At 34.8% G+C, this 10,660-nt stretch overlaps 4 protein-coding genes across 5 annotated transcripts; 2 read left to right on the forward strand and 2 right to left on the reverse strand.

The window, feature by feature from the left end:
* The first annotated feature begins 80 nt into the window (after positions 1 to 80).
* LOC123316145 (helicase POLQ-like) lies at positions 81 to 5,124 on the forward strand. The gene is made up of 17 exons (XM_044902136.1): positions 81 to 257; positions 318 to 1,136; positions 1,289 to 1,467; positions 1,521 to 1,794; positions 1,946 to 2,148; positions 2,259 to 2,404; positions 2,461 to 2,585; positions 2,677 to 2,789; positions 2,843 to 3,057; positions 3,117 to 3,348; positions 3,403 to 3,520; positions 3,770 to 3,927; positions 4,025 to 4,120; positions 4,174 to 4,272; positions 4,333 to 4,521; positions 4,576 to 4,710; positions 4,808 to 5,124. The coding sequence occupies exons 1-17, from the start codon at positions 203 to 205 to the stop codon at positions 4,916 to 4,918; spliced, it is 3,267 nt and encodes a 1,088-aa protein (XP_044758071.1). The 5' UTR covers positions 81 to 202; the 3' UTR covers positions 4,919 to 5,124.
* Positions 5,119 to 6,545, reverse strand: LOC123316150 (ribosomal RNA-processing protein 8). The gene is made up of 3 exons (XM_044902143.1): positions 5,728 to 6,545; positions 5,434 to 5,670; positions 5,119 to 5,375 (listed from the first exon to the last, which is right to left on the reverse strand). Exons 1-3 carry the CDS (start codon positions 6,378 to 6,380, stop codon positions 5,165 to 5,167), a joined length of 1,101 nt encoding a protein of 366 aa, XP_044758078.1. The 5' UTR covers positions 6,381 to 6,545; the 3' UTR covers positions 5,119 to 5,164.
* A 235-nt stretch (positions 6,546 to 6,780) lies between these two features.
* On the reverse strand, positions 6,781 to 8,180 carry LOC123316147 (mitochondrial import inner membrane translocase subunit TIM50-C-like). Its single transcript, XM_044902140.1, has one exon. It carries the CDS (start codon positions 8,037 to 8,039, stop codon positions 6,813 to 6,815), a length of 1,227 nt encoding a protein of 408 aa, XP_044758075.1. The 5' UTR covers positions 8,040 to 8,180; the 3' UTR covers positions 6,781 to 6,812.
* A 371-nt stretch (positions 8,181 to 8,551) lies between these two features.
* On the forward strand, positions 8,552 to 10,327 carry LOC123315340. Of its 2 annotated transcripts, none has more exons than XM_044900999.1 (5): positions 8,552 to 8,789; positions 8,852 to 9,019; positions 9,207 to 9,392; positions 9,564 to 9,791; positions 9,853 to 10,327. In XM_044900999.1, the coding sequence occupies exons 1-5, from the start codon at positions 8,739 to 8,741 to the stop codon at positions 10,222 to 10,224; spliced, it is 1,005 nt and encodes a 334-aa protein (XP_044756934.1). In that variant the 5' UTR covers positions 8,552 to 8,738; the 3' UTR covers positions 10,225 to 10,327. The 2 variants fall into 2 exon arrangements, with proteins under 2 accessions (XP_044756934.1, XP_044756935.1); XM_044901000.1 differs by having other exon boundaries at positions 8,556 to 8,789; positions 8,855 to 9,019.
* The last annotated feature ends 333 nt before the right edge of the window (positions 10,328 to 10,660 follow it).

The raw sequence follows: 10,660 nt of genomic DNA on the forward strand, positions 1-10,660 counted from the left end.
ATTCTTTCCTTTGAAACATTAAAGCAAAGACTAAAATTTTCGGAAACAGAAAGGAATAGGTTCAAGGTTTCGTAGGTTGAATGTTCTTAACAACAATGAGGATGAATGAATTCAAATTTTCTAGGCGCAAAACTAGATTTTCTTTCAAATAAATGTTGATATTGGTTTTATTTTGTGAATAAATGAAATTCCTTAGACAAAAATGCCATTCGAATCCAAAGTATCAAGGGAGAAAGGAATGTCCAGTATTGTTACAAGTGAGATGTTATGAACAATATTTTATTTGTATTATATTCTGAAAAATGTATGTTTTATAGGTACTCAGAAGGGAAACTCAAGTAAGGATATACAGAAACTTTGTAACACGGTTACAGATGAATTAGGAGATACCTTAGATGATATCACCACTCAATCATTGTTTTTGGGGGTAAAGAAAGAATCTTCAGTTTCAAATAAGGTAATTCTAAGAAATGTTGGGGATCATTATATTGATAACTCAGAACTAGTTGATGTTAAAGAGGGCCCTATACCTTCTCAATTTTTCGATGACTCTCAAGTTATGGGTCAAATAGAATATGCTCTAGATTCTATTAATCAAGGTTCATCAAGTGAAAATGAAGAAAGGAATTCTTATGGAAAACGTAAAAAAGAAGATGATCATGACTCTAATGAGGAATTATTCAAAATTCCCAAGCTAGTTGAAGCCTCAACTTCCAATAAAGAATCAGTATTGAAGAAATATAATAGAACCCTATCTGAGTTATTGAATCAAAGTGATATGGATGTAATTTTTGATGAAATAGAAAATTCAATATACCAAATGGGAACATCGCAAGAAATATTGAGCTCAACACATGATAATGTCTTAGAGATGCTATGTGAAAGTGAAAAAGAGCTTCAAGAAGGAGATAAGTCTCTTCTCAATATTTCCAGTTCTAACTTGAGTTTCAGCAGTATTTTCAAATCTAAATTATTGGCAAATGCTTCTAAAAGTGTAACAGTGGGGAAGGCTGAAACATCAAATCTTTCTTTCTCTGAGGAAGCTGTAGAATTTCAAGAATTAGGACCGTTTTATGGATTGCCAACAAAAGTGAAAGATCTTATCAAACTTTATAAGGGAATCGATGAACTTTACGGTAAGATGTCAAGCCTTATATGTTTTCTGAATTGGTAATATTTTGACTACGTGAAACTATTGAGTCTTATACTCAGAAATGAAAAAAATTGATAATGTTGAAATTGTTTCTATTCATAATGTGGAAACATTATTTGTTATCTTAATCTTCAGATTGGCAGGATGAGTGTTTGAATCTCCCAGCCATTCATCAGAAAAAAAATCTTATTTATGCACTTCCTACAAGTGGAGGCAAAACTTTAGTTGCTGAGATTCTCATCTTGAGAGAATTGCTTTGTTTCAAGAAGAATGCCATCTTTATTCTGCCCTTTGTTGCCATTGTGCAGGAAAAGGTAATAACGCAAAAGATTCCAAAGCCAACAAACTATTTCTACTCACTGTTTAGGTTTGGACATTATCCCCTTTTGCAGTAGCTTTAGACTTCTTGGTTGAAGAATACGCAGGTAGTAAAGGGGTTTACCCTCCCAGGAAAAGAAGAAGAAAAAATTCAATATTCATAGCAACAATAGAAAAAGCTCTCGGATTAATCAACAGCCTAATAGAGACAGGGCGTTTGAATGAAATTGGCCTTATAGTTGTCGATGAGTTGCATTTATTAGGTGAACCTGGAAGAGGGCCAACTTTGGAAGCCCTTTTAACAAAATTAGCTGTTATAAATGGTAATTTGAATTTAATACTATACAGGCTGTTCAACTAATAGTGCTCATTAGTAATTTGCAGAGAAATGTATTTTTCTCTACAAACTTTTAATGGGCAGTATTGTTGGGACACCCTGTATTCCATCGTTTTTCAAGAGGGTAATTTTTTCAGCTAAAGTACAGATAATTGGGATGAGTGCTACCATTGGTAATTTAGAAGATATTTGCACATTTTTGAATGCAGAAGCGTATACGAAAAATTTCAGGCCCGTTGAACTAACAGAATATGTGAAGTGTGATGCTGAGATCGCTAAAATTGATCTTGCAGCTGACGAAGACGAATTGCTAAAAGTTGAGAGAACTGTCGATTTCAAGGTGAGTTATAAATGGCACATGTATTCTTCGTTGAATAAAATCTCGTGGGAAATCTGAATGAATCAAGTGAGGATTTCACTTGAATGATCAAGAAATGATTTTTTTTTAAGTACGCTCCAGCAATAAAAGCCCTTGATCCTGACCAATTAGGTGGATTGGTTATGGAGGTCATACCGAAGGGTTCCTGTTTAATTTTTTGTGCTTCCAAAAAGAATTGCGAAAATGTCGCCAAACTTTTATCTAGAATTTTATTCAAGTAAGTTCGGTTAGTTGACCCGGTTGTTCGCAATTTGCATGAAAACTATTTCACAGATCTCTGAAAACACACAAAACGGAGGAAAAAGAGGTTTTATTAGAGGCTCTCAAAGCTGAAACAGGAAGTTTATGTGAAACTTTGAAATTCTCAATACCTTACGGCATTGCATATCACCATTCAGGTAATGTTTCCCCTGATTCAACTGCTTTTAATTAAAGATTTTGCGAATCTTTCAAGCGTATATGCTACCAAAGAGTGATTTTACTCAACAGGGTTAACGACTGAAGAAAGGCGGCTTATCGAAGATGGTTTCAGGGCGGGGGCTATATCAGTGATATGTTGCACTTCAACACTAGCGGCCGGTGTGAACTTACCAGCGAAAAGGGTAAATTGTGAATGCTTGCTCAAATTCAGAATACAGAATAGCGTTTTATTAAGGTTATCCTACGATCACCTTACATTGGGAGAGATTTCATGAATCTCTCTCGTTATAAACAAATGATTGGAAGGGCAGGCAGAGCAGGATTAGGCGAGAAGGGAGATAGCATATTGATATGTACTCAAAGAGATCTTCCCAAAGTCATTGCTTTATTGAAATCTCCCATGGATAAATCTATGTCTTCCATACATGAGAACGAGGGTAAAGGTTTAAGGTAAGTTGTAAAAAATCATTTCATTTACTTCAGTTTATTCTCATTGAAACGAATTTCAGACATTTACTCCTCAGCTGTATAGCTCTAGGAATAGCAAATACGAGATCTGAACTTCAGGCTGTAACTAATAAAACTCTTTGGGCAGTGCAGAACAAAAACCAAGCTGAACATAAAAAATTGACAGATAAAATAATTAAGAATCTTTTCACCTTGGGCGCCTTACAAACAAACAATCCTAGTCTCAATATTGAGAGAGTAGCATCGAATGTATCTCTAAAATTGGAAACTACTGTATGTTATCAGAAATTTTCAAATGCGGGTTTTTCTGAATTGTACTCATTACAGATTAATAGTGAAGAGAACATTGAGAGCCAAGATACAAACAAGAGCAAAAAGAAACATTTGCTCATACAGAAAAATACAAAATTGGTTATAAGCAAATTGGGAATAGCAGCAATAAAAGGTATATATTAAGGTGGACAATAATAAGTAATATAAATTAATTAACCAAAAGCCACTTCATCGAGAAAGTGTCGATACTGACCATAGTTTCGGTTTTTTTGGAACTCGTCAGAGCAACACAACTCCCACCTAGAATTGATGCAAGTAGACGCATAATGACTATGCTCATACAGCATAGTGTCAAGTGGCATCAATTCCTTCAGTGAATAAATACAATCACATTGTAGTGATGATACCACTTTTTTCATAGGTGGACTCGAATTGTCCAAAGCACATATATTGTATGAAGATTTGGTTCAAGCTCAATACAGTCTGGTTCTACTGGATGTTCTCCACTTGTTGTACTTGGTAACCCCATATGATCTGAGTGAACATATAAAACCAGATATGAACTCTTATTTCACAATGGTAAGTTAAGATAGGTTAAGTACATCACTAGGTAAGGGCTGTTTTTGCGTATATTTATCAATTGATTGAAGTACTCTATTGTCATTTCGTCTTTTAGTTTCAACAGTTACCCCCAAAGGAGCTGCACACAGCTAAGGTTCTTGGAATTACAGAGTCAGTAGCTGTTAAAATGATGTCTAACCAACCAATAAAGGTGCGTACTTCCATAGTCCATTTTTACTATTTTAATTTCCTTTTACTTTTCAGACTGTTTCAGAACGTGTCCTGAATAGATTCTACTTAACATTGATGTTATACGATCTTTGGAACGAAATGCCTGTCTTCGAAGCTGCAGAAAAATATGGGGTAGGATTTAACATTTAAAGCTTCAAACGTTGGTTAACAGTGGTATAATTTCATTTTCAGGTTGATAGGGGATTGGTTCAGAATTTAATGCAGTCTTCTGCTTCGTTTTCTAGCAATGTGATGAGTTTTTGTCAAGAATTGGAAGAGTTCTGGCCTTTCGCTCATCTTTTGAAAGGAATGAGTATGAGGCTATCTCATTGTTGTACTAGGGAATTGATGCCTCTGATGGAATTGCCAGCTGTGAAACAAGTACATTCGGATGTTTATAGCCTAACAATTTGATTGTGTATGGTTTTGTTTCAGAGCCGGGCTAAACAACTGTTCAACGCTGGCTACAAGACGTTGCATTCGATTGCTAAGGCAAATGTTGAAGATCTAATAAGGGACATCGAGTATTTGAATCGGAGGGTTGCTGTACAGTTAATTTCTGCAGCAAAGGTAACTTAAATAACTCTTCAGTGATCTAACTCAATCTTGAACAGAAAATAATTTAAACAAAAAAATTACAAGTCTTTGATTATTTTTTTGTTAACAGATGTTGCTCTTGGAAAAAGTAGAGAATCTGAGGGAAGAAGCAGAAGATGTTCTGAATGGGGTAAGCGAAGGTTATCAGCACAATCAGTTCAATATGAGTCTTCCGCGTTGAAATGATCATTATTCAGTTTGAAAATATGTTGTTGTTTCATGAATTTATACACACGTTGTGATAGATACTATTTATACATTTTTTAGATGACTCCTCCCACTTGTTATCATTCATCAATATTAAGACGAAATATTTTGGAAATTCAAATTATTTAGGATTTTTGATAGGTGTTTTTGTATTTTCTGAAATAAAAAATGAAGTCTTTGAAATTGATTTTATTCAACGAAATAAGGGATAAACATATAATCATCTCTTTTTGTACAAACAAGGATTCAAACTTAAAGTGGGTAAACCCTTGGTTTTCTTAACATTCGTAACTTTTTTGAAATCCATAAAGTAGAAAATATTATGGGTCAAGTCTTTATATGTATTCTGAAATCCAAAACACTGAACCGCCTTAATGAATTCATCCACATTATCGATTCTGCTTTCAACTTCGGCAATCTTGAGAATTCCCCTGCATAAAAATATTGAAATTAGCCACTTGGCCGTAAACTGAACGGAATGCAACTCACCCAACTTTCAGTACTCTGTTTGCTTCCTTCAAATAATCCTGGAGATTTGTTCCCATCAGAGAAAGACAAAAAATAGCAACATCAACACTTTCTTTACTCAATGGGACCTTTGCCATGTCACATTCTGTCACTCTATCATTAGTAGCAACTAAATCGAAAGAGTGAACTTTTTGTTGAACTTCTTGAGCAATTTTTGCATCGCCACAACCAAAGTCTGCTATCACATAAGTTTTGTTCCTTGGAAAAAAAGGGGAAATTAGGCAAAGTTACTAAATCTAGAAATGAATCACTCACATTTTTTTTAGACTTTTGATGATAACATCAACAGGATTAACTGGCCATCTATCAACTTGTTGTCTAAAACCCTCATGGTATGCTTTAAATGCGTCTGGATCAGTCTTGAATAGGTTTTGAGCATCTTTACTGGGTGAGCAATACAGCTGTTCATTCAGATACCGAAATCTGGAAGCTTTCAACTTGGCCAACATTCTTTCCCTCAAAGATAAATTTTTACTACTCTTCCTACCATTTTTTTGAACAAGATTATTACAGTCTGCATTATTTGAATCAAAAGTATCATTCAAATTACAATCCTTGGAAATATTTTCCAATGATAACTTCTTTTTTTTCTTGTTTTTCTTATTTGTCACTTTGACAATATCTGATTCAATTTTAACATTCAAATCATTTTTCAGTTTTTCAAGCTTTCTTTTTTTCAGTTTCTTTTTTGATTTAGTTTCGACTTTTTCAGAAATTGTTTGATTACTTTCTTCTTCACACAACATTTTCTTGTCTTCCTCATTACTTAGCTTTGTCTCTAGCATACTTTTTAAATGTTTTATATTTGGCAAGTTTTTCTTTATTTTCTTCAATTTCTTCTGACCTTTATGCATTTCGTTTTTGATAGGAGTGCTGGATATTTCTTTGTTCGATTTTGAATTTTTCATTATTTTATTTTTTTTCTGATTAACTGTGTTTTTGATATTTTTTAAATTTGCACCAATATTCTTGACAAATTTTTCCCCAATTTCTTTCTTAGCTTTATTGAATTTTGCTTTGATAATTTTACCGCCATTTCTGAATTTTTCTCTCTTCCTGTTATTTTTAATTTTTTCCTAAAACAATATAAGATTTTTTTTAGGGGTATAAGGGTGAGGTTTCAAGGATACCGATAACAAAAAATATATTAGAAAAATGATAAGGGGGGATATAATCACCGCTCAAATCTGTTGGATTCTTATAATTTAATCCTTACATACTGAAAGTACAGCTTGTAACCACTATCTTGAAACCAAAAATAGCGAAACAAAACACAACCCTAATCTCGTGAGTCAATAAAAATCTGTAATAGTCTAATAATTTTATTCCCTTGCGTTATTCTAAAAAAAGTATTTCCTTTTAATTTTTGGCTGTGTCATAGTTATACTTTCATGTTTCTCTTCAAAAATTTCCTTCTGCTTCTGCCTGAAAGTCGCTAATGGATTCTTGAAAGTTTTGTAGTATTTCAAAACTTCTCTAACATCCTCCACTTGATTTTGAGCTATGGTAGTCAGAAAAGATGTTAAATCGATTAAAACATCATCATCGTCACCATTCCAAGAACCAATATTGAGCAGATTGTCTCCGTGTAGTTTCAAAGATTCGTCATTAAAATCAATCGCGATTACTTTACTCAAATCCCTGTTGAGTTTATCAAGATTTTTGACGTGATGACCATCTATGAAATGAGTGGCATCTCTAACCAACTTGTAGGAGATTAAATTTTTTGGATCTAGAGCCTCGCATAATGGAAAGACAATAATACCCTGTTCTGCAGTGAATATAACTATTTCATATAATCCAACCAAATTTTCTAGAAGATGATCGAGTCCAGGCCGTTTTTTGAACCTCCAACCAGTTTTATAAGTCCAGTCTGGGTGTACAAGTACATTTGTTAACTCTAAAATTAATGTGTATGGAGGTTGATGATATGGAGGCTTCAAGGGATCTGGCAATAACTTTTCACGAGAGGGTTGCTGAATGAACAAGGTTAATGTTCTTATAGCATCCATACATCGATATATGTATTGCTGCCAAACCGGAAGTTCTGTATATTCATCTTGGATAATGTTTCCACTATCATCTATTCTTGGGCTTCCATATTTCAGAAATAAAAAAGATCCAATAGTTGCTATGCCGAATCCCAAACATAGCAAAGAGTATTTCAAGGATTTCAATGAATTTTCCTTTTCATTACCATTAGCTTCATTACACTCTACTACTTTCTTATCCAAGGTACTGACAATTCTTTGAGAACAATGTGTATGATAAAATATTGACTTGCTCATAACCGAATTAAAATTTTTGTATGAAATGGCAGATTTTGAAGGGAGAACGTAATTACTATAATATTTTGTATACTTTAAATAAATAAGAGATAAAATGGGCCTCCATTTGAAATTCATAACTGAACCTGTCAAGAAAACTAATGAACGAACAGAGCCTTCTGTTAAAGAATGTTTCATAATATTGGGGGAGATTGGAATAATTCTTACCTTGAAAAGAGTTTTACATATTTTATCCCCTACTTCATTAGTATCCCACTTCGGCAAAGCAAATTTTCCCATTTTTTATCGTTTTTTTCAGAATCACAAATTATTAAGGAATATTTGAATTCCCAATAAATCACAAATAAAAACAAAGTAACAAAACATAACCTAACTTTCGGACATTTCAAATCTTTTTCTTTGAGATGCTGGTTTTTGCTCTTCTTCTAAGAGTAATCTCCACTTTGTAATCTGTGACTGTACTTTTTGTACCGTAGATAGACGGTACGTTTTGTTCAGTGCAGTATTCTTAAATTTCTCTATCGCTTATATTTTTTACGTTATTTTGCAATATTTCATGATCATTCTCTAGCAATTTTACTGCTGAAAATTCCTTCCTCATGTTTTTCAAAGATCTAAAATCGGTGATGTTTAACGATGAAGCGTTTCTTTCAAAGCATAAAATGAACCTTACCCTCCCTAATTTAAACATAATGGTTGGGGTTCGTTATGAATCATCACCAAATGATTTCACAATGATAATGAAAATCGCCGCAGTGATATTGATCAAACTTTGAATTTATTCCCTCTCCATCTTGAGGCCTTGGTTACTGAACTTCAATATAAATGAAAAACAATATTCATTTCTTTGGAATCAGTGCCGTTTGTGCATAGAGCAAAATTCTATTCCTGATCGAATTTGAAAATCAAGAACCCCGGGAAAACAAACGTGACGGACAGAAAACTATATTGACAAAACACAAAAGTTTTTCATTCTCAATGGAAACGGTAAATGAAATTTTCACTACCAAGCAATATGGAAATAAACAGGTGAGTAGAAACCATTATTTGTTACTCAGCGATAGCGTTCTAATAAAAAAAAAATCATCAAGCAGATACGTTTCCCCGTTGACGATTTACCAAAATATGAAATTGAAACGGATGCAAACCTTTTCTCCGCAACTTCTCCAGGACCAAGTCAAGCTGGAAATTACGAGAATGAGTCGAATGACTTAATTCTGTTCGGAAATCAGAATAATGATGCTTTCAGGAAAAGAATGGTGAATATACGCTTTTTTTATTCACTTTTTTGTATGTATTCATTATTTTTGTACTGAAAAACTGAATTTAAGGAACCGGAAATACAACTCTTGAGTTTTCGGGAGGTACTGAAAAAAAAAAGTTTTTTTATAATTGAGTATATAAAGGTGAGTTGTACCGTCAACGTACCTATCAATTTTCTTCTAGTTCTCGCCCACTATGAATGGAAATGGGGGTTATGGTGGGGAAATTTTGGAGATTTCTTCCACTAAATGCCAGTATATTTCACCACCTAGAAAGAAGAGGAGGAGGAGAAATAATATCGAGGAATTTGTAGCCAATTATTCAGCAGCACATAATATAAGGACTGAAACGCTTGAAATTCCTGTAGAGGTAGGTTTATAGCACGAATATTAGTTAGTTCAAATATCGAACATAGAAGGCTCTCGTGCTATAACATAGAAAAGTTGTTTGTTGTTTCGATGGTCATAATCTATGTCTATGTAATCAGATTTGAGAGGTTATGTCGCAATTCTGGAAAACGATGGGTTTTTTTCTCGATAGGTTCTGGGGGAAATTTACGATAAAGCCACGTCATCGGAAAGCTTACAGCAAGGCGTAGACGCACGAGTTGACGAGGTTATGAAGGCGGCTAAATCTCTGTTCTCCAAACGGACGAGGACTCTGTACCACTGGATGCACCCCAATGCGCCCAAGCAGCAGATCAAAGCTGCTGTGTCCGCATCTTGGGACTCTCTCGGGGTCCAAGAAAAACAGTTCTATATTTCGCAAGTAAGTCATAGACGCATGGGCCCCTCCATCAGGGCTTATACCAAAATTTTTATTTTTCAAGGTTCTCGGACGATTCGGATTCCCCCAATGCAATCTCATGATAAATCCGCAGCTGGGGGGCATCAGGGAATTACCCCCGGTGCCGGACATAGCCGAATTCAACGACATCTCCGCCAATGAGCTTCGCAACGCAATTTCCAGCATCACCATCGATGGAAACAACGTTTTCATCGCGGAAAACGCGAACGAGTACGGTGCCGTGGACACCGTGGGCCCTATGGGCAGGAGAAAACGCCTGGGTAGACCGCCGGGCAGCAAAAACAAGAAGAGATTGGCGGGCGATCTGAGAGGGGTCATCAGTCACGACTTTCAAGATGATCCGGAGCTGAACCAAGAGCTGCAGCAGTTTGCAATGAATCTGAATATACCATGAAGTTCGCAGTTACGAGGCTTTAATCACGACTTGTGTTCCAGTTTTAAGGTTTAATTTTCTAATTGTAGTGTTTTTTAAGAAAATATACCTGAAGCAGTTTTTTTATTTTTTATGTTTTCGATGACCATGATGACAGAATATTAGAGTTCTGTGGTTTCGACCATTGAACTCAATAAATTTTTATCGAGTTCAATGGTTTCGACCATAGACTCTATGGTTTCGATCATTGACTCTATGGTTTCGACATATATTAGTGTTCTGTGGTTTCGACCATTGAACTCAATAAATCTTTATTGCAGCGCTTAATATGAATGATATTCTGAAAGAGCAACATTTCTAGTAATGAATATCGAAATTTCATTTATCTCAGTGGAACTGTTTGGTCTTGACAAATTTTTAAGTGACTCCATCTTTTTCGGAATTTTTCGATCGAAGG

The sequence above is a fragment of the Coccinella septempunctata genome, chromosome 6 (assembly GCF_907165205.1).
Source record: "Coccinella septempunctata chromosome 6, icCocSept1.1, whole genome shotgun sequence".
Classification (NCBI taxonomy): domain Eukaryota; kingdom Metazoa; phylum Arthropoda; class Insecta; order Coleoptera; family Coccinellidae; genus Coccinella; species Coccinella septempunctata.